Raw genomic sequence first — 25,162 nt, forward strand, 5'->3', positions numbered from 1 at the left:
CAGAACAGAGTGGTTTCCCTCTAACCAGGTACTCACTAAGGGTCTGGCACCTCCCTACAATTTCTAACCCTGCCAATGACCTCAACAATGAGGTTGGCTCCTTGTGTGGCCAGCCAAGTCACAAATGGATTGTTCTGTCCACACTTACCCTAATCTTGAGGGACTCATCTGAGCATAGAGAAATGGAATGATCTGGGTGCTTTGTGTGAGGGGGCCACATGGCCTGCCCTTGGGTCCCGTGAGGAGGATGCCCTGAGAAGATCTGTGTGTGGGCCTTCGTGGCTTAGTTCTTATGACTTCTTGAGCTATTTACCCTCAGAGATGACTTAAAATCACCCAGGCTCCTAGCAGTGAACTGAAGGGAGTCCAGTGGCCTCAGGGTTGGAATTCAGGTTTTCACTGCCACAGCACAGGTTCAGTCCCTGGTTGGGGAACTGAGATCCCACAAGCCATGCAGACAAAAAAAAGAGAAAAACTTTAGCTGAAGAGTTTTTAGTGAACAGACTATGTGCAGAGGGCAGAGGTAGGAGAACCAACAAGAAATGGTGAAGTCCCGGGGCAACAGTGGGCTTCCCAGGTGGCTCAGTGGTAAAGAATCCACTTGCCAATACAGGAGATATAAGAGAAGCAGGTATGATCCCTGGGTTGGAAAGATCCCCTGGAGTAGGAAATGGTCACCCATGCCAGTATTCTTGCCTGGAACATTCCACGGACAGAGGATCCTGGCGGGCTACAGTCCATAGGGCCCTAGAGAGTTGGACACGACTGAACGACCAAGCACCAGGCACCAGCAACAGTGGAAAAGTGCTGCCATCATGGGCTTGAAGGGGGAAGGGGAGGAAGCAAGAGCTGGAGACCTGGCGTGGGCCAGACACACACTGTGGGCCAGACACACACAGTGACCACAGGGGCTGTGGCCTTTGTCAGAGCCATGGTGAGATGGGGAGTGTATGTGCTGCTCCACCCTCTCTTCTCTCCTGCCAGTTCCCAACTAGCGGCTAGAGAGCAGAGGTGCCCAGGTGACAGTCTTTCAAGGTCAGCCTCCTGCAGTTTGGAGCAAGGCAGAGGACTTAGTCGGTCTCAGTGGAAACAAGCAGAATGATGAGAATAATTGATGAGTGTTCCTGTTGGCCTTCGTTCCTGTGGAACCCTCTGTGATGGGTTGTTCTCATCATGGCTGTTTCCACGTGAAAGCCCACAGGGACTTGCCTGCTAGTACAGAGGATAAGAGCCTGCCTGCCAATGCGGGGGACACAGGCCCAACCCCTGGTCCAGGAAGATTCCATGTGCAGGGAAGCAACCAAGCCCAGGCACCACAGCTACTGAGCTTGTGCTTTGGGATCCGCGAGCCTCAACTGCTGCAGCCCCTGCACCTGGAACCCACGCTCTGCAGCAAGAAAAGCCACCACAAGGAGAAGGCCGTGCACCACAATGAAGAGCAGCACCCCTCGCCCCCACTAGAGAAAACCCACCCACGACAACAGAGACCCAGCACAACCATAAATCAATAATAAAGTCCCCACATGTATTCACACACCATACTGGGCAGAATGGTCCCCATAACTGCTGGTTTCCTGGGACTCCTCTCTGCCTCCTTTCTACCTGATACCAAAGGAGTTTGTTTTTCTCTCCAGATATCCAAAGTAGCACGTGACTATCGAGTATATACTGGGGTGGGCACTACTGAGCACTAAATGAATTTATTTCTTCCGCAGTCTTTTCCTTGGGGGAGTAGCAAAGACATTTAGAATTAGGAGATTTTAAAATTGTGTGCAGCCCAGAGGGGTGGCAAGGCTGACTGGGACCCCTAGGAGACCTGGGGCCAGGGCCCAAGTGGTGACCAGCCCCTATATACAGGGTTGCAAGTAGGCAGATTGAAGGCAGTGCCACAGATCCCTTTGGTCTCCCTCTAAGTGACTCCTCTTTGAAGACAGGGATTTAGAGGGGACTGGCCCCTTGCTACTCAAAGTGTGGCCCACGGAGCAGCAGCGAGAGCATTGTTAACTCGTTAGGAAGGTAGAATCTCAGCCCTCAGCTCAAGCCCAGACACAGAATCTACATTTTAAGAAGATCCTCAGTTGATTAGTGTGCAAAATAAAATTTGAGCAGCACTGCCTTCAACTATATCAGATTGCGTATTCTCAGTTGTAACCTAATTGACATTCCTTCACAATCTACCTGCTACCCTGTCCCCTTGCTGTTGAGACTGTGCTTTTTATCCAGTTTAGTCCAGCCACCAGTTGGCTGGAGAACATGTGTGGTAGAAAGGACTGGAAGATTACCCACCAGTGAGTATCATTGCTTTAACTTCGAATTTGAAGCCAAGATGGAGGTTATGGTCTGGGAGGCAGTCAGCCCCTGTTAAGGACTTTTATCTGATCCTTTCCAGGCCCAAACCCAGAGCCTACAATGACAGGGAAGTAGTCCTTTTCTTCAGTCTTTTTGCTTAGAAATATAGAGCTCTTCCCTTTAGGACACTTGTCCCTGTGGGCTCATCTTAGAAGACTGTGCTCTTCGTTGATTTGGGCTCTGTGCTTTCTGGTCTTGCAGGTACACAGTAACCAGAGTAGATTAAATAGGTCTACCTGTTGAATGTGAAACAGTCCCTTGAATTAGCTTTAAATCTACAGGGATGTCACAGGCAGGCACGCACCCAGGCCCAGGTACAGATAGAACCAAGGACTCAAAACACCTCTTGGGCCTCCATCTTCCCCCTCTACTGCCCTCTGCATAACTGCTTCCTATCTCTCTCCCTGCACCATGGTCCCCCTCCGCTTTCCCTTCCCAGGCCTCATGGTAGGCACACCACCTGCCACCTCTGTCCATGACCAGCTGCTAATGGGGGGCAGGGTGGGTGGCTCTAAAGATCGTAAGTAGTACTCTGGCTCTGATTCTGGCAGGTGGGGTGTTAGGATGCAAGGAAGGGAACAGTGGAGCCGAGGAAGATGCTGGCAGCGGATGCCACACAGGGCAGAGGTAGCTGTGAGGAGGGCCCAGCTCACTAGAACCCACATGGTCCCCAGGATACCAGCAGAGGATGCAAACTGTTTTTTCTGATCACCTATTAACTGCCCAGCACCATGCTAATCACTTTACCTGTTATCTACTTTCACATCTTCACCCATTAAAAAAAAAAAATCCCTGTGAGAGTACTATTAATTCCATTTTGCAGACAAGAAAACTGAGGCCCCAAAGAATTACATTTCCTGATCACGGCTATAGAACCAGAGGTAAAGAGGCTGGAATTCAGCCTAGGTATCTTCCCAACCCTACCATACCTGGGCCAGGGCCATGTCGGTATCACAGACTGAACAAAGTGCCTGCTGGGAGCCTGGCCAACCTGGTGCCATCACAGGTGGCTATGGAAACACAGGATCTTCAGACACAGCCTTTCAGACAAGGACTCGCTCACTCAGATGCTTCTCAGCTCAAGTTAAATATGGCCAGCATTGGTGGCAGAGAAGTAGTGCCCCTTGGTAGGAAAGGCAGGGCCAGGTGAAAGGCCAAACCTGGTCTCCAGAGACAGGTCAGTGGGTGGTGAGTCAGGGGGCTATAAACAGTCTGTAGCCACAGCAGCAAAGCCCCCAACTACTCAGCTGATGAAAGCCCCCATAGGCCCCTCCAGGAGCCCCTGCCTGGCTCCGAGAGGAGCATGTCAGTCCTCCTCCGGGAGGGGCCCCCGCTTGGCAGGCCTCAGGACCAGCATTGTGCACGGCCTGTTCCAGCTCTCATGGCCCGGCCCGGGCTCATGGGCTATATTGAGGGCTGAGTCACCAACCTGCGCCTGGGTAGCTGACTGTGACTGGCTGGCTGGGGCCTGAGTCAGGCCCTGATTTATCCTGGAGAGCAACGGGCTCTGGTTTCTGGGGTGGGGGTGGGGAGGGGAGGTGTGAGAAGGGTGCCGGGAACTATCCTTGGCACCGGGCACCCTCTGCTGACCATTCACTCACTCCCCTGGGGCTGCACACAGACTTCTCCTGAAGAGAGGGAACAAGAAGCGGGAGAGGGGAGTCTTTTGTCCACTTGCTGGCTTCCCTCTGAACTCCCACCACCTTAAGAGAGAACCTCAACTTACTGGAGGACCTTGGGGAACGCCCTCAAAACAAGACTGTGAGCCTTTAGGGTTTGTAAAAGGCTGTCAGCTCCAAGCAAAACCGCTCTATCCCTCTCTCTTCTCCCTAGGCGCTCAGGGAGAGGGATCCATCCTTTTCCAGATGTATATATCTCAGTTTCTTCATCATTGAACCCCAAACTGGCACCTAAGTTTGGGTGTCAGAAGTCTGCCTTTTTACACACACACACACACACACACACAGTTCCCTTGTGAGACCCAGCTACATGTCATGTGTCCCCAGGAGCTGGGCATCTCTCCACAGGAGAGCTCAGCCTCTCAAGCAGACAGACAGCACTGATGGCTGATGGCTGGTCTTGGCCATGGGACAAAGGTGGCATGGGGGGAGCGAGAGTTCTGGAGACAGGCAAGGGGGTGCCAACAGGAGAGTGGAATTCCTGAGCACCTCGTCACAGGCAGCCGACAGAACATGAGCCGCGGGGCCCAAGCTATTTATATCTCGCCTGTCACTCTCAGGGCCCCCAGAGCTCCCCCGCTCCGAAGTCACGCACAGCAGGTCCCTTTTCTGTTTCTGGTCCCTTCTCTCCTCCTCCCCCTCCCTAACTGATGAGAAGGGAAAGAAATCATTCATGGAGCCCTTTCACTATTATTGCTGCCCCCCCACCACCACCAAACTCCTGAACTTCTTCCCTCACAATGCCCTCAGAGATGCCCACCATCTCTTCCCTTTTAACTGGGCTTGGTTGGGGAAGAGCAATAAGGTCAAATGATTCACCAGAAACGTGCCCAATTTCAGTCATCACACAATTTGAGTTGGGGCCCAAACTTAAGGGTCCAGAAGGATGGGAAAGTGGAGGAAATTTGGCCTAAAAGGGGTACCAGGAGGTGTGGAATACATGTTATCCTACAGAATCTCAGAATACATAGTCTCTTTATGTAAGTATATTCTACCACTTTTTCACTTCATCCCAGGCCATCTGCTCTGAGTGCCTCAGTTTCCCTGATGTCAGCTGCCCTTGGCTTGCCCTGAGCCCCGTCCTGCCCAGGCTTCCTGGCGGGCTCCCTAGGGCTCTCCATGTCCCCCAGCCCCCATCACACTTCCCCGTGGCTGCTCTGGGCAGGGCTCTCTGTCTCTTGTCTGGTTAACCTGCCCTCTGACTGGAAGGATCTGCCCGGTGGCCCAAATGGGCACACTGCCCAGGGGGCTCCCTGGTAGTACGGGGCAGAGGCTCTGCCTCCTCTCGCGTCACCTTAGTTGAGTCAGACTTGGGGGAAGGGGGCACAGTGTGACTCACTGGGTACACTTTTCTGAGCTCAGCTTCATTCTGAGAGGATGAGGGCAGACGGACTGGTGACAGGGACTGAATCAGGGGTAACCTCCATCTTTCCCCTGGGACCCTGGAGTTGCAGAGGGTTTTTTTTTTTTTTTTTTTATGCTTGCAGAGGAGACTTTTCTACCTGTAAAGTGGAGCACCCCCACCCCAGGCCTTCTCCCTAATCAGCCTGCGCGGAGTTGTCGCTTCCTCTCAGTCTATCTACACACAAGCACACACACTTCCCCTGCCGGTCCGCAGGTGGACAATACCCTGGGCTAGCAGCCAGGTCTCCCCGGCCCTGCCACCAGCCAGTCCAGAAAATTCTGTCAACACCCGATCAGCGTGTTTTGCCCGAACCACTGGCCTCAGTTTCCCTTTGCATCTCTTTAGTCCTGCAAGGTGTGTGTGTGGGGGGGGCGTATATATTTCATCTCTGACTAGCGATGCTTAATTTGGGGGTGTTGGGAGCCGTCATTCCCCCTAACTTTCCAGCTCCACTATTCATCTGTCCAGCCTGGCGGCCTCGGGCCAGAGCCTCCTTCCCCCGGGGTGAGGGCAGCAGACCCGGGACCCCAGTCAGGATGGAGGGCCGCGTGGGGGGGGGGGGGGGGGAGGGGAGGGGAGGGAGGGAGGGAGGGAAGGAGGCGGGGCCGGCGGGCTCGGCGCGGCCCCCACCCGCGGGCCGGGCGGCATTCCTGGGAGGCCGGCGCTCTGACGTGGACCCGGGGGCCGCGGGCTCGGCGGGGGGAACGCGGCCCGGGGGCTTCTTAAACCCCCCGCCTCAGCCCGGCCCGCACTTTCCAGAGCACCGCTCCGCCCCCGGAGGGAGAGAGAGACACACAGACAGAGCACGGCCGAGGAGCCGAGGAGGCCCGCCCGAGTCCCGCCAGCCAGGGGCGCGAGAGAAGTTCAGAGCCGCGGAGCGCACAGCCGCGGGTCCCGTCCCGGACAGCGCCCCCCTAGCCCAAGCCCCGCCGGCCCCCAACCCCCGCCCCAGCCCGCGCCAGCATGATGAACAACAGCGGCTACTCCGAGGCCCCGGGCTTCGGCCTGGGCGACGAGGTGGACGACATGCCGTCCACGGAGAAGGACCTGGCCGAGGACGCGCCGTGGAAGAAGATCCAGCAGAACACGTTCACGCGCTGGTGCAACGAGCACCTCAAGTGCGTGGGCAAGCGCCTCACCGACCTGCAGCGCGACCTCAGCGACGGGCTGCGCCTCATCGCGCTGCTCGAGGTGCTCAGCCAGAAGCGCATGTACCGCAAGTTCCACCCGCGCCCCAACTTCCGCCAGATGAAGCTGGAGAACGTGTCCGTGGCCCTCGAGTTCCTCGAGCGCGAGCACATCAAGCTGGTGTCCATCGGTCAGTGCGGGCGGCGAGGGGGCAGTGCCCCGACGAGGGGCTGGCCCACGGGGACAGGGCGCTCGGGGCTGGGTGGGCGCGAGGGGAGCCGAGGCAGGGCCGAGGGTGGGGTGCCCGGCACCGGGAGAGGATCCTGACCCAGTTCTCCCGGAGCCCACCCACGCCGGCCCCGAGGGGGCCCTGCCTTCACTCCCGGCTCTGGTCTGCCGGCATCCCGAGGGGGCCTCCCGGGGGGGCCATCCAGCCCCGGCCGTTTCTGAGCCCTCCAGCTTCAGGTCCCTTCGCACGCTCTTGGCCAACCTGCTTCTACCCCCTCGTCTCCTTTCTTGCCACCCGCACCCCCAGCCCAGGCTTGAGAAGACGGGGCCAATGCTCATTGCCGATTCCCGGGGGCGCCCCCCACCCCCGCCCCCAGACAAAGCAAATGGTTTCCCAGCCTCCCAGCACGTCCACCGGGGAGGAGAGGCTGAAGGCAGGTCCCCATCGCTGCCCGGTCCCAGGGATCCCAAGAAGAGCGGGAGAGCGGGTGGCCGGGCGGGCACGGGGCCCAGGCCCCCCGCCGGCATGTGCTCGGCAGCTGGGTTCAGGCCCAGGGGCCAGAGCCGGCAGGGCCCGGCCTCGGAAACCTAAAAAGGCTCTGAGCGAGCGCAGGCAGCCTTAACCCCTGCCTGTCCTACGTCGACTTCAGCAGGCCAGGGAGGGGGCTCCCTCCCATCTACTCCCGGCCCCAGCCCACCCCCTAAGCCCCGATTGGCTACAGCTAATGATCTGGGCTGAGGGGAGGGAGGCAAGGCCTGGAAAAGGGAGGAAGTCATTGAGTGTAACCAGATTTGGAAGGTGTGTCAGTGCTGGGTGGGGGTGGGGAGGCACTCCAGGCTGGGGAGCTGGGGGAGCCAAGGATGGGTTCTGAGAGCCTGGGAGTTGGCCGTTCCCTCTCAGCTCTGCAGTCACCCCTTCAGGCTGGGGGTCTGGGCGAGACCCCTACCCCTATGGTGAGCTCTTAAGTGTCCTGCTGTGATTTTCAGGAAAGCGCCCCTTAATGGAGTGCACCCCAGGGCCCCAGAAGGGGACTTTCACAGGGGGCCCAATGCCCACCCCCAGGCTGCCCCAGAGATTTCTTCAGATAATTGAAGGTCTGTCTATCCTCAGCCTCCCTCAGGGCATCTCTGGGCCTCCTGAATTAGTAGCTGAGGTCAGTCTTGGGGCCCTTTGGCCCTGTCCAGTCCCCTCTACGCCTTACCCCCTCCTGCCCAATACTGTCCCCCCCCCCCCCCACCCCACCCTCTCTGGCCTGGAAATAGCCCTGCCTCCGTGACACAGCAGATGTCTCTGAGCTTTCCAGAGGACAAGGCTGAGGACAGGGGGTGGGGGAGGGGGCCACCCTGGTGTGTGTCGTGGGACTAAGGGCTGCCCGAGAGTGTGTGGTTGGGGGGGGGGTGGCAGGGGTCAGCGAGGTGTCAGCCCTGGGCCCTTCCACCCCCCTGGCAGCTGCGATCTGACCGCCTGGACTGACTGTCCCAGGTGGGATCCCGAGGGGAGAGCCTGGGGCCTCACCAAGACTTCATAGGAAATGGCTCGACCTCCTCCTCCCCTCCCCACTGCGGGGGCGCTCGGCCCCTCTGCTGGCCTCATCCTTCCTGAGCGCACACCTCTCCCCTCCCCCCACGGTGGTGCCTCTGGCTCCAGCCCCCTTGGCTCAACTGTGTTTGGAGAGGCCGGCTCAGAATAGAGGGGGAAGGAGGGAAAGCTGGCTTGGGGGCGGGAAGGAACCCTTCTTTCCCGTTCCTGCGGGGAACTGTTCCCCATTTGGGCCAAGTGGCTGACTCCCGAGGCCGATGAGATAAGCTGTCAGCAATTCAGCTGCTGGGCCCGAGGCGGAGGCTGGAGGGGAGGGGGCACAGACAGCAGCGGCTACCCATCCATCGGGAAGGAGGTGTCAGGGGTTCCCCTTTCTGCTTCCTCTGGTTCCCTGGATCCCACTTAGTGGTGGGAAGGGGCTGGGACGGGGGCTTCTCTGGGTACCATCTCAGGACTGAATGTGAGCCTCTAGGCACCCCATATCCCTTTCCAGGAGTGGAGTGGGAGCTGGGCGTTGAGCAGTCCCTCTGAAGGAGGGCAGGGTACACAGCCTGGGTTGAAGGGGCGGTGTGCCCTCCTTACCCGCACACCGCCCCCTCCACCCCTCTGAACAAAGAGGCCTAGAGGCCGCTCTGTCCCGCAGCTGTTCCCCAGTTGCTATTCCTTCTCCTGGAGCCAACCACCGAGGGAGGGGCTGCAGGGGGCAGCAGCTGTCCCAGCCCCTCCCTCACTGGTCCTCTCCTCTCCCCCCACTCCACGCAAGGCCTGGGGTGTCCTCAGGGGCTGGCTCTGGAGCTCCTCCCACCCCTTTGGTGGTATCCCCAGTGGGGTGCGACGAAGGAAGAGGCCTGGCTTGAGCAGAGCTCCCCTCCTCTGCCTGGCCTCCGAGGGGGAGGAGGGTGAGGAAGGTCACTGCTCCCAGAGTGGGACTCCGGACCCACCCCTCTCCTGCCACTTGCTGTCTGGCCCAGGGCCAGTTGCTGGGGAGGAACCTCTCCCTGCAGCAAATACGAATGACCCCCCTCATTCCCCCCACCTCTTCCCAATCCTGGCGATCCTGGCGGCCTCAGGGCCTCCCTCCCTAGGATCTGGCTTCAGTTTGCAAGAAGCACTTCTGGGTGTGTGAGCACCAGCTTTGGAGGCTGTCAGGGTTGTGAGAGGCCGTGAGGCCCTGGTGTCAAGGCTGTGTGAAAATGTCCTGGGCCTGTGTGTGTTTGAGAGAGACTGCACCAAAGCACCGGGAGTCTGGGAGTGAGTGTGTCATGGAATCTGCAAGCTGCCAAACCATTGTGCTGCAGCAGAGCCAGGGGGAAAGGGGGCGGGCCTGGGGAGCTGCTGGGGAAGGAAGGATGAATCAGTGAAAGGGTGGGGGAGCCAAGGGGACCAGAGCCCAATACCAGAGGGACAGAGAGACTGAGATTCCCCTCCAGGGGGCAGGTTGGGGAAATGCTGGGGACAGGGTGTGTGCGGGGGGGCATTCTGGAAAAGATATGTAAGGGGAGACACCTTTGGGATCTTTACTCTCTAAAGGCTATCTCCCAAGATCTAGGGGGGCGGGCAGGAAAAGGTATGTAAGGGGGCACCTCCAACCCCACCCTTTCCCATCTCTCGGGTAACACCAGTAAACAAGGCTGAGTCTTTCACCCCCTCCCAACCTCCTGAAAGCAGTGCTCAGGGAAGCTGGTGGATTTCAGGCCTGCCTTGCCCTTCACAAGTAAGCTGGTTTTCAATAACCTATTCTCTAAGCCACCTCCGGCTCCTGGATCTTTCTCTCTGGCTGTTACGGGGAACTAGGCCTCCCCCCACCACCCCAAATCTTGGAGTTCTGGTCCATAATATTTATCAAGGGAGAGGATGGGTCTAGATCTCAGCTCCTGAGACTTGAGTCCACATGGGTAACACTCCCCCAGCTCTTGTGAAATCTCACTGGTCCCTGCCATTAACAGAACGTGTACTGTCCCCAACCCCTCCTCCTCCCAGAACTTTGTTCCAAAAGCCTTTTATAGTATTCAAAGGAGAATTTGGCTGGAACCAGGTTGGTCCCACTCCTCTCCAACTTCACTTTTTAAAATGTTCATTCAACCAGTATTTATTGAGATTTTACTAAGTTCTAGGCTCTGAATATATGGAGAGAAAAATATAGTATCTAGAGTGAAAGAAGGCAGACAAAAAGGATACATACTCTATGATTCTATTTGTATAAAATCCTGGAAAATGCGAACTAATGTATAGTGACCAAGAGCAGATTGGTTGTTGTCTCGAAGGATAGACTAGAAGGGGCAGGAGTGATGGTTCCCAAAAGAAAGGAAACTTTGAGGAACGGTGGATGTGTTTACTATCTTGATTTGTGGTAATGCATATATCATCAAAGGTAGGGCTTCCATGGTGGCTCAGATGGTAAAGAATCTGCCTGCAGTTCAGGAGAACCAGGTTCAATCCCTGGGTTGGGAAGATACCCTGGAAAAGGGAATGGCAACCCACTTCAGTATTCTTGCCTGGAGAATCCATGGACAAGGAGCCTGGTGGGCTACAGTCCATGGGGTCGCAAAGAGTTGGACAAGGCTGAGCGACTAACGCTTTCACTTTTCACATATTGTCAAAACGTATCCAGTTGTACTTTCTAATATGTACAGTTTGTTGTACATCAAGCAAACAAGAAAGGAAACAAAACAAAACAGTGTCTGCCCCTAGAGATTTACAATCTTGCATAACGGTATAGATGCTTGTAGCCTGATAGGAGGCCCATGCAAGTGCTGTCAAAGGGTTGAAAGCACCTGCCCAAGTGACATATTGGGATGCAGCCTTGTTCTGAGGGGGGTGGGAGATACATCAAGGGCTGGGCCTCATGGGATGCAGAATGTGGTAGGCAGAGAAGTGGTAGGTTCCAGGAGGAGTCGTCCAGAGCCAACACTCAAGCAGCAGCCTCAGAAGCTGGGCCAGGAGAGGGAGGGTGCTGCATCAGAAGTGGGGCTCTCATGAGCCCTGCTTGTCCCCTCCTCCTTGCAGACAGCAAGGCCATCGTGGATGGGAACCTGAAGCTGATCCTGGGGCTCATCTGGACCCTGATCCTGCACTACTCCATCTCCATGCCCATGTGGGAGGACGAGGACGACGAGGATGCCCGCAAGCAGACACCCAAGCAGCGTCTACTCGGCTGGATCCAGAACAAGGTGCCCCAGCTGCCCATCACCAACTTCAACCGCGACTGGCAGGACGGCAAAGCTCTGGGCGCCCTGGTGGACAACTGTGCCCCTGGTGAGTGGACCCGTGGCACACCATGGCTCCCCAAGCCAGGAAGGGGTGCGGGGTGAGCTGGTGATGCCGAGGCTTGTGTTTGTCAGAATGTGTGTCCCAGGGCTGGGGGAATCAGGGCCTCCTGCTGCAGCTGAGAATCACTGCTGGAGTTAGACCCTTCCCGATGAGTTGTCAGATCCTGCAGTGGCAAGGACATCGAGGTCCAGAGAAGGCCAGTGACTTTTCTGAGGCCACACAGCTTATTTGTGGCAGAACTGAATCAGAGGTCGGCCAGGACCTGGAACTCTCTGCTCCATGAAGTTCCTATTTTGCTACATAGGGGTCATTTCTGCTCAGCCAGCAGAAAGAAAACATGGTGGGACTTGTAGAGAGAAGGCCAGGACTTTAGGCCTGGAGAAGGCTGTTTTTTGCAAGCCCCTGGGATAGCTTTGAGAAGGGGTTGAGGCCCAGGATGATGTGGTCTGAGGCTGGTGTGACGCTGCCCCAGCGGCAGGAGACCCAGGCCTGGCCTGGGCAGGTGGGGGCCACTGAGGGCCCGTAAGACTTAGATGTCACAGACGAGAACGGTACCCCACGTACGGCTCCCTTTCTGACCCTCATCTCCTGAGACAATCTGTCGTCTCCCCACCTCTTGGAGCCATGTCCCCCTGGGGGAATCCTCCCTCAGCCTGGGGTCAGCTGGGGAGCAACGAGTGGGAGGCGGGGGCACCAGCCGCCTGGGAAGCATTCCCAGCTGCTGAGCCATTGCCCATGGCTGGCTCAGCTGCCAGCAGTGAGCTCAGCTGTTCTGGCCAGTCATGGATTCCAGCCTTTGAGCTGGTCCCCTCCCCGCCAGGGAGCATCACCCTCCTCCTCCAGCTCTGGCTTGGACCAATCACCCCCTAACCCCTGCACCCCTTCCCAGGAGTGACCTGCGGCTACCTCAGCAGTCCTCCCATCAGAAGGGCTGGGTTCTGGGTGCCCAGAGAGAACTCGGCCTCTCAAACAAGCCCTTCAGTGCCTCCATTTCCCCGAGGCAGAAGTTAGGAAGCAGAGAGAGTCTTATGCTCCGAGCCTGATATGGGAAAAGTACATGGACACCTAGGGCTTCAGGGCAGCTGTGAGGAGACCTCCCAGGGATGGGTCAGAGGCACTCGTGGGACAGGGACTGCCCACCCCTGAGGCAGCTGGGATGAGGCGGGAGGTCCGCGAGGGGTGCGCTCCCCCGGGGTTTGGTGTTCAGGGTTGGTGCTGGGGCCTGGGCAGGCCGGAGGCCGGCTGGCAGGACTGGTGCCAGGCTGCGTCAGCTGGGGCAGAAAGGCCTCATTGTTGGTGCTCGGGAGGGCTGTGGTGCGTCTAAACAGCGATGGGCATCCCAGCTGATGGGCTGTAGGGTCAGCAGGAACCTGGCTGGTCAGGGGCCTGGGGCTGTGTGGGAAGAGAGTGTAAACCCATGGCCTGGGAGGGTGTCGGTGGAGCAGGTGCTCTGTGTCCCGGCTGACCGCTTCCCCCTCGTCATCACTTCCCTCCACCATCTCTCCAGGCCTTTGCCCTGACTGGGAGGCCTGGGACCCCAACCAGCCTGTGGAGAACGCCCGGGAGGCCATGCAGCAGGCGGACGACTGGCTCGGGGTGCCCCAGGTAGGTGGAGAGCAAAGGGACCTGGAGAGGGCCAGCCGTGGGGTTGGGTCTGTGAGGCTCCCTGGGCAAGATGCTGGGGATGGAGGACACTTTCTGACTCCTTCCTCCCTGGCAGGTGATTGCCCCCGAGGAGATCGTGGACCCCAACGTGGATGAACATTCGGTCATGACCTACCTGTCCCAGTTCCCCAAGGCCAAACTCAAACCTGGTGCCCCTGTTCGGTCCAAGCAACTGAACCCCAAGAAGGCCATCGCCTACGGGCCTGGTATGTGTTGAGCCCGGACGGTCTTCTCTGGGCAGCTGGACACAGGCTGGGATGGTTCTCCCTAAACTCTGGCTGTGCCTTCCGCCCTCAGGGATCGAGCCCCAGGGTAACACCGTGCTGCAGCCTGCCCATTTCACTGTGCAGACAGTGGATGCTGGCGTGGGCGAGGTTCTGGTCTACATTGAGGATCCTGAGGGCCACACCGAGGAGGTATGGGGAGGCCACTGGGGATCAGACAGGAGCACAGACCAACAGCGAAATGGGCTGGAGAGGGCTGCTGGGGCCACTTTCCAATGCTGGAGAAGGGGGAGGCCTCACCATGGGGGTTGCAGGAAGCACGGGGTCAGGAGGAGCTCTGACGGCCAATCGTTTCCCTTCCCATAGGCCAAGGTAGTTCCCAACAATGACAAGAACCGCACCTACGCTGTCTCCTACGTGCCCAAGGTTGCCGGCTTGCACAAGGTAAACCCTGTAGACCCTCTCATGTCTTCCCCACTCCATTCACATCCTTCCATCTGGCTGAATGGACCCCTCTCTCAGCTCGCACCCTGCCCCACCCCCTTGCACCGGCCCCACCTGCCTCCCACCGCGCTTGGCTCTGCCCCGCCCCTCAACCCCCCTCCCAGAGCTGCTCTCCTCTAGAAGCTCACCTTTGGCCTTTGACCTCCAGGTGACCGTGCTCTTTGCTGGTCAGAACATCGAACGCAGCCCCTTTGAGGTGAACGTGGGCATGGCCCTGGGAGATGCTAACAAGGTGTCAGCCCGTGGTCCTGGCCTGGAACCCGTGGGCAATGTGGCCAACAAACCCACGTACTTTGACATCTACACTGCAGGTGGGGATGGGCCCTTCCACCATACACCCCATGACTGTTCATGGTGGGGGAACCTGGGGGCCAGGGGCAGGGCCTGGCCAGAGGGCCATGGTCTCAGGGTGAGGGAGCCCTGAGCAGGAGGGACACCCCATGACTGTTTGTCGGGGGCAGGGTCGGGCCGTGCCTGGGGGCTGGGGGCTGGGCCCAGCCAGGAGGCTGTGGTCTCAGGGTGAGGGAACCCGAGCAGGAGGGACTGACAGCCGTTGTCATGACAGGGGCCGGCACTGGGGACGTTGCCGTGGTAATCGTGGACCCGCAGGGCCGGCGGGACACCGTGGAGGTGGCCCTGGAGGACAAGGGCGACAGCACGTTCCGCTGCACATACAGGCCTGTGATGGAGGGACCCCACACGGTTCACGTGGCCTTCGCTGGAGCCCCCATCACCCGCAGTCCTTTCCCCGTCCACGTGGCAGAAGGTAAATGCCCTTCACCCACCCCCACGACCCCCCTCGCCAAAGACCAGGATGCAGAGTGTTGCTACCAAGCCTGAGGACTTATGGGAAATGAAGCACTACAACCAGGGGGGTGAGGGTGGGTGGGGATGGGGTCAGGGGGAGCCTTCTGAAGGCTTAAAGTGGGCAGAAGGAAGAGCCCAGAGGTGGGGCTCCCGAGAGCTCCTCTGTCCAGCCCCTGCCCCCGAGGACGGTCAGGAGGCCACCGTGAAGGGTACCAGACAGGTGCCACGGTGGAAGGGTTGAGGGGCAAGCGAGCGGACCTTGTGGGTGGAAGGGCATGTTTACGGGCGCACCTGCACACCAGGCTCTCAGGCAGTGACTCCCCCACCCGGTTCTCTCTCCGCCACTCAGCGCCCCGGCCGCCACCGCCCACCCCCTCCGTGCCCATCGTCCACCAGGCCAAGAGAGTGGTGCCACGTTAGTACACGCCAGCAGAGGCGGGCCGGGCATGGCCACGGCTGACTGGCCTCACCTGTGCTGTGTGGCATGGCCTGAGCGGGGTGGACTCGCCGCCCCCTTCCGTGGCATTCTGTGACAGGCCCCAGGTTCCACGTCTTTGCCTCTGTTCTGTGGCAGCTCTAGTCTCTCGGGACTTGCCTGGTGATTTCTGTGAGAAGGGTCTGGGTTCCGTGCCGTCGCCTGTTCTGTGGCAGTCCCCGGACGCTGTGCCGTTTGTCTGTGTTCCGGGGCAGGCCTGGGTGGATGATACACCGTCGCCTGTTTGGCACCCCATGGGTTCCGTGCCATTTTATGTGTCCCGTGGCGGGCTGAGATCCCTGTCCTATGGTCTGTGTTCAGCAGCAATGTTGTTGCCACCGGCAGCGTCCCGCAGCAGGCTGACCTTCATGCATTGCCTGTGACCTGTGGCAGGCTTCTCATCACACGACCGTCCCTCGTTCCATGGTGTGGCTGAGTGTTTTGTGGCATGACTCGGTTCCTGAAGCTGCTGTGGTAGCTCCGAGCAGGCTCAGAGGGCTCTAGGTGGATGGCTGTGGGGTGGAGGAAAGGCCCCTCCGGTCTGTCTGAGCTCTGGGCTCCGCCCGGCCTTTGTCCCACCCGACCCTGACTCGGAGGAGCCCCGAGGGAAGGGTTTCTTGTAACCAGCCTGGGGACAGGGGCTGGGGGCGCTGCGGCCACTCCCTGTCCAGCATGGCTCTCAGTTGTGTCGGGGGCGCCAGGGAGCACAGGGGAGGGCTGCATGAGGCCACGGCCTGTGCCTGGGGGAAGGGGACGGGGGTGGGGGCGGTCGGTCAGGAAGACTGCGCACAGTGAGGTAGGGACGAGTGGTAAGGGCTGAGGCTCTGTCTAGGGCCCCTCAGCACCCCCCAACCTCATCTCTCCTCTTCCTCCCAGCCTGTAACCCCAATGCCTGCCGCGCTTCTGGGCGGGGTCTGCAGCCCAAGGGTGTGCGTGTCAAAGAAGTGGCTGACTTCAAGGTGTTCACCAAGGGCGCTGGCAGTGGGGAGCTCAAGGTCACAGTCAAGGGACCTAGTGAGTACCAGGGCCCAGGGCTGTGGTGGGGGGTCGGGGAGCTGGGAGGAAAGGCAACCAGTGCTTCTGACCCCCTGAGGGCAAGGACAGCACCATGCACTCCCCTGGGGGGAAGGGCTCCAAAAAGACACTGACCAGAGACTTTGTGGGACCTCAGGTGAACCGCCCCGCCTGGCTCAGTCTCCCAGGCTGCAAGCTGGAAAGGCTGCATGAGGCTGTTACCCGGTGCCTGTTACCCGGTGCCTGCTCCACGGTGCCTGCTCGCAGCGCTGTCCTCAGCCAGGGAATGTCCCACAGCCCAGTCCCCAGGGTCCTTGAGGGGACTGAGGTGCTGAGACGCACAGATCATTGATCCCTCCACTTCCCACATCTCAGAAGGCACAGAGGAACCAGTGAAGGTGCGGGAGGCCGGGGATGGCGTGTTCGAGTGTGAGTACTACCCCGTGGTGCCTGGGAAGTACGTGGTGACCATCACATGGGGCGGCTACGCCATTCCCCGCAGGTGAGCAGCACGCAGGCCTGAGCCTTCCAGCCTGGGCCCTCACAGGGTGGGCGGAGAGAGGCAGGCTGCCTGGGGCTCCGAGTGAAGGGCAGAGGGGTACCTCTGATGGGGGAACCTTGGGGCGCTGACACCAGCTCCCTCTTTGCCCAGCCCCTTTGAGGTGCAGGTGAGCCCAGAGGCAGGCATGCAGAAGGTCCGGGCCTGGGGTCCCGGTTTGGAAACTGGCCAGGTGGGCAAGTCAGCCGACTTTGTGGTGGAGGCCATTGGCACAGAGGTGGGGACACTGGGTAAGTGGCCGAGGTGGTAGCTGATGGGAATTCTGGGGAGTGGTGTGATGGAAGGACACTGGGGAGTGACGGCGGGGAGGGGCAGGAGGCAGGAATTTGGGCCAGTGTTGAGATGAGAGGCACTGGAATGGGGATGGCTGGAGTGGTGATGCTGGGAGAGTGATGGGGGACCTGCCTGGGTGTCCAAGTCGCTTCTGGTACCCCCTGACCCTCCCCTCCTCTCACCCAGGCTTCTCCATTGAGGGGCCTTCACAGGCCAAGATCGAGTGTGATGACAAGGGAGACGGCTCCTGCGATGTGCGGTACTGGCCCACAGAGCCCGGCGAGTATGCAGTGCACGTGATCTGTGACGACGAGGACATTCGGGACTCGCCCTTCATCGCCCACATCCAGCCAGCTCCACCCGACTGCTTCCCGGACAAGGTGTGTCCCCAGCTCCCGCACCCCGGCCTGCAACAGGGTGAACAGACCCTCCTCCGGTCCCCAACCCAGCCCTCCACTCTTGCCCCTTCACAGGTGAAGGCCTTTGGGCCTGGCCTGGAGCCCACCGGCTGCATCGTGGACAAGCCAGCGGAGTTCACCATCGATGCCCGGGCTGCTGGCAAGGGAGACCTGAAGCTCTACGCCCAGGCAGGGTGTTGCCCCATCTTTCTGCCCCTCGCTGCCATGGGGGGACCCTGGGAGGGTAGGGTAGGTTAGAGAAAAGGGCCTCAAGGCATCACAGGACTGATTCTCATGAATCCATTTGAACTATGGGAAGTCTAAAGTTTTGTGTTTTCTTATTAATGATAATCTTAAAAAACATTTTACCAAACATATATTTTTATGCTAATCATTTGCAATTTAAAGATGGTTGGGTTAAGATACTGGTTTCCAGGTGACTTTCTCAAAATGGTGTCCTTTGACCCCTAGAGGTTAATGAATATGTCCTTTGGTCCAGGAGGATGTTTCTTTCTTGAAAGTTTGTTTATTCAGTTTTAAGAACATTGGTTTAGCTGAGCCTTTTCCCCTAACAACACACTTCGGAGACCTAGGATCAGAGACCAGGCCATACAGATGACCTCAAACCTGGTTCCTCAGCTCTCCAGGGTGTGGCCTGGCCACCAGAACTCGTGGCACTAGGCTCACGTGGTTGGAGGTCTGTGATCTGTTTGCGGGGAGGGGCTTTGATGGTGGGCAAGCAGCCCAGCAGCAGGCGCGGGCGCTCTGAGACAGCCAGGATGCTCTGAGATGGCCGGGGTGCTCTAAGAACCTTGCTTTGGGTGATGCCCACAGGATGCCGACGGATGCCCCATCGACATCAAGGTCATCCCCAATGGCGACGGCACCTTCCGCTGCTCCTACGTGCCCACCAAGCCCATTAAGCACACCATCATCGTCTCCTGGGGAGGCGTCAACGTCCCCAAGAGCCCCTTCCGGGTGTGTCCTCCAAGCCCTGCCCGGTGCCCCCTGCCAGCAACCCCAGAGGGAGGGTGGAGCCCCAAGCGGGGAATGTTGGCTGTCCCTGGGCCCTGTCCCTGCTCCCCACCTCATGGCCCCTGTGAAGGGGGGGGACAGACCTTGAGGGAGGGGGTCCCACGCTGACCGTTGACTCCTCCCCACAGGTAAACGTGGGAGAGGGCAGCCACCCTGAGCGGGTGAAGGTGTATGGCCCCGGCGTGGAGAAGACAGGCCTCAAGGCTAATGAGCCCACCTACTTCACAGTGGACTGCAGCGAAGCGGGGCAAGGTGCATCCAGGAGCAGGGAGTGGGGGGCGGGGCCGGGGGGTGTCCCGGCAGGAGGCGCTGCTGCCCTCCACCTGTTCCCCGGAGTGGGACCGGTCACATGCAGGAGGTTGTGGAGCCCCCTCAACTCATGGCCTCGTGCCTGCCTCCCTTCAGGCGATGTGAGCATTGGCATCAAGTGCGCCCCCGGTGTGGTGGGCCCCGCAGAGGCTGACATCGACTTTGACATCATCAAGAATGACAACGACACCTTCACAGTCAAGTACACACCTCCGGGGGCAGGCCGCTACACCATCATGGTGCTGTTTGCCAACCAGGTACCTGTGCTTGGGTTTTGGTTATCAACCCTAACCTCACCCCCTTACCCCTTCCCAACCAGCAGCTTGAGAGGCTGTCATTTGGGGACAATTCTGCTGCCCCTCACTGAGCACTTCCTGTGTGTGGACAACGTGCCTCAGAGGAAGCAAAAGGGACAAGACTCTTCAGACACTGCCAGTGTCCACCCTGACCAAGCCTTTTCTCCCTCCAGGAGATCCCCGCCAGTCCCTTCCATATCAAGGTGGACCCATCCCATGATGCCAGCAAGGTCAAGGCAGAGGGCCCTGGGCTGAACCGCACAGGTAGCTGTCTGGGCTGGGCTGGGCTGGGCTGGGTCTGGGGCTGGGTGGCTGCCAGTCCCTCACCACCATCTCGGGATGGGCGCTCTAGGTGTGGAAGTTGGGAAGCCCACTCACTTCACGGTGCTGACCAAGGGAGCCGGCAAGGCCAAGCTGGACGTGCACTTTGCCGGAGCCGCCAAGGGAGAAGCCGTGCGAGACTTTGAGATCATCGACAACCATGACTACTCCTACACTGTCAAGTACACGGCTGTGCAGCAGGTGTGTCCACCCCCTGCCCTGGCCCTCCTATCCTGGCTGACTGGGGGCGTGGGGCTCCTTCTTCCAGTCTCACAGGGCCCGTTGGGGGTCTTGGCCCCTTTCCTGCCTCCCCATCCTCTCTTGCCGTGGGTCTCTGAGCCTCTGGTCCACGTCGGCCGAGGACCGATGGCGGGCTGGGTCTCAGCCCCTCAGTTCTGACCTCCTGCTGTATCCGTTAGGGCAACATGGCGGTGACAGTGACCTATGGTGGAGACCCTGTCCCCAAGAGCCCCTTCGTGGTGAACGTGGCACCACCGCTGGACCTCAGCAAAGTCAAGGTTCAAGGCCTCAACAGCAGTAAGTGGGGCGGGAGCTGCCCCTGCAGTGAGGAGGGTTGAGGGGGGCGGTGGGTTGGAATTTCTGCTCACCGCATCCCTCCCTCTCCACACAGAGGTGGCTGTGGGGCAGGAACAGGCATTTTCTGTGAACACACGAGGGGCTGGCGGTCAGGGCCACCTGGACGTGCGGATGACCTCGCCCTCCCGAAGACCCATCCCCTGCAAGCTGGAGCCCGGTGGTGGAGCTGAGACCCAGGCAGTGCGCTACATGCCCCCTGAGGAGGGGCCCTACAAGGTGGACATCACCTATGATGGTCACCCGGTGCCTGGCAGCCCCTTCACCGTGGAGGGCGTCCTGCCCCCTGACCCCTCCAAGGTGAGGAAGTAGGGGCGGGTGGGAGCTGGGGGCTTGTAGGGAAGGTGGGTAGTTCACAGGGGCCAAGGCCAGAGGCCTTATGTCCCGGGGTGAGCACAGCCAAGGGCCCAGAGCCGAGGCAGTGCCCCACCGCAGGACTTGCCTTTGAGACAGCTTAGTTTTTGTTTTTTTATATTTTTATTGAAGTATAGTTGATTTACAATGTTTTACTAATTACTGCTGTAGCAGCGTGATTGTTATACATGCATACAAATACATACATTAAAAAAAAATACTCTTTTCCATTATAGTTTATCACAGGATATTGAATATAGTTCTCTGTGCCATACGGTTGGACCTTGTTGTTTATCCATTCCATATATAAAAACTCATATCAAGACAGCTTAGTCATTAAGAGCCTGGCCTTGGACCTGACCTGGGCTTCAACCCCAGGTCTGTCAGCTGGGACACATTTTTTAATCTCCCTGCATTTCCTCACATAGAATTGTGATGAGGACTCAGCCTATGGGAGCTGCTACAATTGAAAGTGCTTAGCTGATTTGGGAGCCATGAAGGTTGGGCATGGGACCAGTCGAGGTAACCCACACACCTGCTCCTTCTTTTAGGTCTGTGCTTACGGCCCTGGTCTCAAGGGTGGGCTGGTAGGTACGCCAGCGCCCTTCTCCATCGACACCAAGGGAGCGGGCACCGGTGGCCTGGGGCTGACCGTAGAGGGCCCCTGCGAGGCCAAGATCGAGTGCCAGGACAATGGGGATGGCTCCTGTGCCGTCAGCTACCTGCCCACAGAGCCGGGCGAGTACACCATCAACATCCTGTTTGCCGAAGCGCACATCCCCGGCTCGCCCTTCAAGGCTACCATCCGGCCCGTGTTCGACCCGAGCAAGGTGCGGGCCAGCGGACCAGGCCTGGAGCGTGGCAAGGTTGGGGAGGCGGCCACCTTCACTGTGGACTGCTCGGAGGCGGGCGAGGCCGAGCTGACCATCGAGATCCTGTCGGATGCCGGCGTCAAGGCCGAGGTGCTGATCCACAACAACGCGGACGGCACCTACCATATCACCTACAGCCCCGCCTTCCCCGGCACCTACACCATTACCATCAAGTACGGCGGGCACCCCGTACCCAAGTTCCCCACCCGCGTCCACGTGCAGCCCGCGGTCGACACCAGTGGCGTCAAGGTCTCAGGGCCCGGTGTGGAGCCGCACGGTGAGTGAGAGAAACCTGGATCTGGTCACGTCACCAATCCAGGAGAGGGAAGTGGGGCTGAGGGCTTGGGGGGCAGCACTGGCATCTCAGGGGCTCAGATTACCTCTGAGAAAGTGTCAAAGCCAAGGGCAGGGCGTGGAGCTTTGCCTTGGTCTGGGTGGCAAGATTGCTTCTGCCCATGGCCATTTTCCTTGGGAGATCCTCAACTTTCATCAGCTGATCTGAAAATCAAAGAATCTTGCACTCAATGGTACAGAGGGAAGGCTTTGGAGTCGAGGGTGACGAGAGTCAGAGATGGTTCAGCTCAGTTCAGTGACTGAGTTACCATCTGCTGGGGGCCAGACCGTGGGCCAGGCAGGGTGGGGCATGCAGAGGGTTGGAAGAGCCAGCCCCGCGCTCCAGGGGCCCACAGCCGGGTGGGGAGACTCGGGTGAGCAGAATGTCACTATCTGCTGAAGGGAGGGAAGGCAAGGGCTGTGGCAAGCAGGGCCTGGGCTTGGGGAATGGTCCAGGCTGAGGAGTAGCAGGTGGAGAGGAGGAGCCGCCTCGGATCTGGGGAGGGAGGGCAGGGGTGGGCAGCTGTGTGAGGGCTGAGCGCTTGTCTCCTGGGACCTAGGTGTCCTGCGTGAAGTGACCACTGAGTTCACTGTGGACGCGAGATCCCTGACAGCCACGGGTGGGAACCACGTGACGGCTCGCGTGCTCAACCCCTCGGGCGCTAAGACAGACACCTACGTGACCGACAATGGGGACGGCACCTACCGCGTGCAGTACACGGCCTACGAAGAGGGTGAGGGGCTGGGCTGGGCTGGGCCAGGACGGCGGGGATCTGGCCCCAGCGCTTTCAGAGGGGGGCGGGTGGTAGGGGCCGTGCACGCCCTGACCTGCGCCGTGTGGCTGACTTCCAGGAGTGCACTTGGTGGAGGTGCTGTACGATGACGTGGCCGTGCCCAAGAGCCCCTTCCGCGTGGGCGTGACTGAGGGCTGTGACCCCACCCGTGTCCGGGCCTTTGGGCCGGGGCTGGAGGGGGGCTTGGTCAACAAGGCTAACCGCTTCACCGTGGAAACCAGGTACGCCCACCCCTTTCCTAACCTTGGCCCTGATGCTGTGGCCTCCCTGAGCCCAGCCACCTGCCCTCCCCTTTCATCCTCCTGTGTGGACCTCATCCCCACCCATCCCCTGTCAAGGCTGCAAACCTCCCTGCTATCGCCGCTGGTCCCTTCTCAACCGGCCCCGCACCCCCCTTCACCTGCTCCTCCATCCCCACTCACTGGTCCTTGCGGTGCTGATATAGGGGTGTTATTTTGTAGGGGAGCCGGCACCGGGGGCCTAGGCCTAGCCATCGAGGGCCCGTCAGAAGCCAAGATGTCGTGCAAGGACAACAAGGACGGGAGCTGCACCGTGGAGTACATCCCCTTCACCCCCGGAGACTACGACGTCAACATCACCTTCGGGGGCCGGCCCATCCCAGGTGTGCACCAGGAGGGAGCAGGGGGCCTGCTCAGTGGGAGGGAAACTGGAAGGAAGTAGGATGAGGAGGAAAGCCCCAAACCAGCAGCAGGGACAAGGAGCAGGCAGGCACGGGTGCCAAGGTTAGGGCAGGGGCAGGGCGGTGGGTACAGTTCATTCCCAGAGGCCCAGCACTGGTGTCTCGGCCCTTTTGCCTAGAGCACCAGATCTCGTGGGTTCCATCACTCACAGTCCAAGCCAGTGTCGCTGGCTCAGCCAGGACAACCTCTCACACCCTCTCTCTCTGTCTGCAAAGCCAGGAACCCCTGCCCTCCAGCAGGGGTTGAGGGTGGTTGGTGTCTTCAATTATCACATTACCTGGGCTTGCTGAAATGGGACTCTCCCTGCCCCACTTATCTAGTTTCATGCTGGAAAAAATTCATTTTCTTTTACAAATACTTCTTTTAGCAAATTATTAATTTAGGAAGGCCTGTTTTCAGGCGTGTGGCCTAAATAAGTGGATTCACCCAGGCTCAGCCTGTAGCCAAGTTTTTGTTTTGTTTTTAACTTTTACTTTTATTAATTTTTATTGGAGTATAGGTGCTTTCTGCAGCTGATTTTTTTTCTCCTTGTTACATTTACTTAGCAAGTTTCTAAGTGTTTGCACATTTGGTCTGGTCTCCCAGGGGCATCTCAAAAGCAGGGGAGGCCTCATCTTCCTGGGTCCTCTGAGTCGGGGGGACCCTTTGGGGCAGGTGGGCCGGGGCTGACGTCCCTCTTCCTTGCAGGGAGTCCATTCCGGGTGCCAGTGAAGGACGTGGTGGACCCCGGAAAGGTGAAGTGCTCGGGCCCAGGGCTGGGAGCCGGCGTCAGGGCCCGGGTACCCCAGACCTTCACAGTGGACTGCAGCCAAGCTGGCCGGGCGCCCCTGCAGGTGGCCGTGCTGGGCCCCACAGGTACAGAATGTCTGAGGCTGGGTGGAAGGAGACGGAAAGGGTGCCAGGAGGCTTTGCTGACTGTTCCCTTTGCCCAGGTGTGGCCGAGCCTGTGGAGGTGCGTGACAATGGGGATGGCACCCACACAGTCCACTACACCCCAGCCACGGACGGGCCCTACACAGTAGCCGTCAAGTACGCCGACCAGGAGGTGCCACGCAGGTGAGGCCCAGCCTGGGGCTTCTGTGCTCTGCTGGGCTCTGGGGAGCTCCCACGAGGGCCACAGCTACAGGGCCACTCCAGGGCCCTGGAAACACTCCCCTACTTGTCTACGCCTCATCTGTTCTCTGCTGCCCCATCCCACTCTTCCTCGGGGCCCCCTGCCCATCTTCTTCTCCACCCTGGAGGTGGCGCAACCCCAGGAGCTCTCCTCTGGCTGGGCTGTCCCGCCAGTTAGCTACAAAATCAGCACCTTGGGAAAAGGCACCATGTCACTACAAACAGGTGTGACAGGGCAGCCTCCCGCAGCCTCCTCTTTAAACCATCTGCAGCATCTTCCCGGAGAATGGAGAAGAAATGCCCAGGCTTTGTCAGGGGCACACCTATGTGACCCTCCCCTAAGACCCAAGCTGTGACCTGGTCCCTGCTTCCTGCCAGGACTCCTCTCCCCTGCTTGTTAATGTAGGGAGGACTCCAGGCTCAAAATGAGATGGGATTCCTTCTCCCCCTGAATCTCAGCCAACTGTCTATTCTTTCTGCCTCTCAAGTCCCTTCAAGATCAAGGTGCTTCCAGCCCACGATGCCAGCAAGGTGCGGGCCAGCGGCCCTGGCCTCAATGCCTCTGGCATCCCAGCCAGCCTGCCCGTGGAGTTCACCATCGACGCCCGGGATGCTGGGGAGGGCTTGCTCACTGTCCAGATCCTGGTGAGTCCACGTGCTGCCCACCTCTCAGGTCAGGGTCTAGGCACAGGCAGGCCTTGACTGCCGCTTCTCCCCCAGGACCCTGAGGGTAAGCCCAAGAAGGCCAACATCCGAGACAACGGGGATGGCACGTACACCGTGTCCTACCTCCCGGACATGAGTGGCCGGTACACCATCACCATCAAGTATGGCGGCGATGAGATCCCCTACTCGCCCTTCCGCATCCATGCCCTGCCCACTGGGGATGCCAGCAAGTGCCTGGTCACAGGTGGGCACCCAC

The 25,162-nt window shown here is 59.2% G+C and overlaps 1 protein-coding gene across 3 annotated transcripts in view; it reads left to right on the plus strand.

The window, feature by feature from the left end:
* The first annotated feature begins 6,081 nt into the window (after positions 1 to 6,081).
* The window catches only part of FLNC (filamin C), a 28,141-nt gene continuing 9,060 nt past the window's right edge, over positions 6,082 to 25,162 (plus strand). For 2 of the 3 annotated variants that reach the window (XM_043872170.1, XM_043872171.1), the window contains exons 1-28: positions 6,082 to 6,751; positions 11,336 to 11,584; positions 13,107 to 13,204; positions 13,320 to 13,470; positions 13,562 to 13,680; positions 13,855 to 13,932; positions 14,141 to 14,303; positions 14,558 to 14,758; positions 16,151 to 16,288; positions 16,664 to 16,790; positions 16,941 to 17,077; positions 17,307 to 17,500; positions 17,594 to 17,707; positions 18,353 to 18,496; positions 18,682 to 18,805; positions 18,959 to 19,119; positions 19,332 to 19,422; positions 19,511 to 19,680; positions 19,899 to 20,016; positions 20,111 to 20,373; positions 20,979 to 21,576; positions 22,193 to 22,366; positions 22,485 to 22,647; positions 22,888 to 23,048; positions 23,815 to 23,982; positions 24,060 to 24,183; positions 24,729 to 24,885; positions 24,961 to 25,150. In XM_043872170.1, the coding sequence (XP_043728105.1) occupies positions 6,397 to 6,751; positions 11,336 to 11,584; positions 13,107 to 13,204; positions 13,320 to 13,470; positions 13,562 to 13,680; positions 13,855 to 13,932; positions 14,141 to 14,303; positions 14,558 to 14,758; positions 16,151 to 16,288; positions 16,664 to 16,790; positions 16,941 to 17,077; positions 17,307 to 17,500; positions 17,594 to 17,707; positions 18,353 to 18,496; positions 18,682 to 18,805; positions 18,959 to 19,119; positions 19,332 to 19,422; positions 19,511 to 19,680; positions 19,899 to 20,016; positions 20,111 to 20,373; positions 20,979 to 21,576; positions 22,193 to 22,366; positions 22,485 to 22,647; positions 22,888 to 23,048; positions 23,815 to 23,982; positions 24,060 to 24,183; positions 24,729 to 24,885; positions 24,961 to 25,150 (4,930 nt within the window). In that variant the 5' untranslated portion in view covers positions 6,082 to 6,396. Of the gene's footprint in view, positions 6,752 to 11,335; positions 11,585 to 13,106; positions 13,205 to 13,319; positions 13,471 to 13,561; positions 13,681 to 13,854; positions 13,933 to 14,140; positions 14,304 to 14,557; positions 14,759 to 15,148; positions 15,215 to 16,150; positions 16,289 to 16,663; positions 16,791 to 16,940; positions 17,078 to 17,306; positions 17,501 to 17,593; positions 17,708 to 18,352; positions 18,497 to 18,681; positions 18,806 to 18,958; positions 19,120 to 19,331; positions 19,423 to 19,510; positions 19,681 to 19,898; positions 20,017 to 20,110; positions 20,374 to 20,978; positions 21,577 to 22,192; positions 22,367 to 22,484; positions 22,648 to 22,887; positions 23,049 to 23,814; positions 23,983 to 24,059; positions 24,184 to 24,728; positions 24,886 to 24,960; positions 25,151 to 25,162 lie in introns of all 3 variants that reach the window. The other variant, XM_043872169.1, reaches the window with a different exon arrangement.

This window comes from Cervus elaphus, chromosome 18 (genome assembly GCF_910594005.1).
Source record: "Cervus elaphus chromosome 18, mCerEla1.1, whole genome shotgun sequence".
In the NCBI taxonomy this organism is placed as follows: Eukaryota; Metazoa; Chordata; class Mammalia; order Artiodactyla; family Cervidae; genus Cervus; species Cervus elaphus.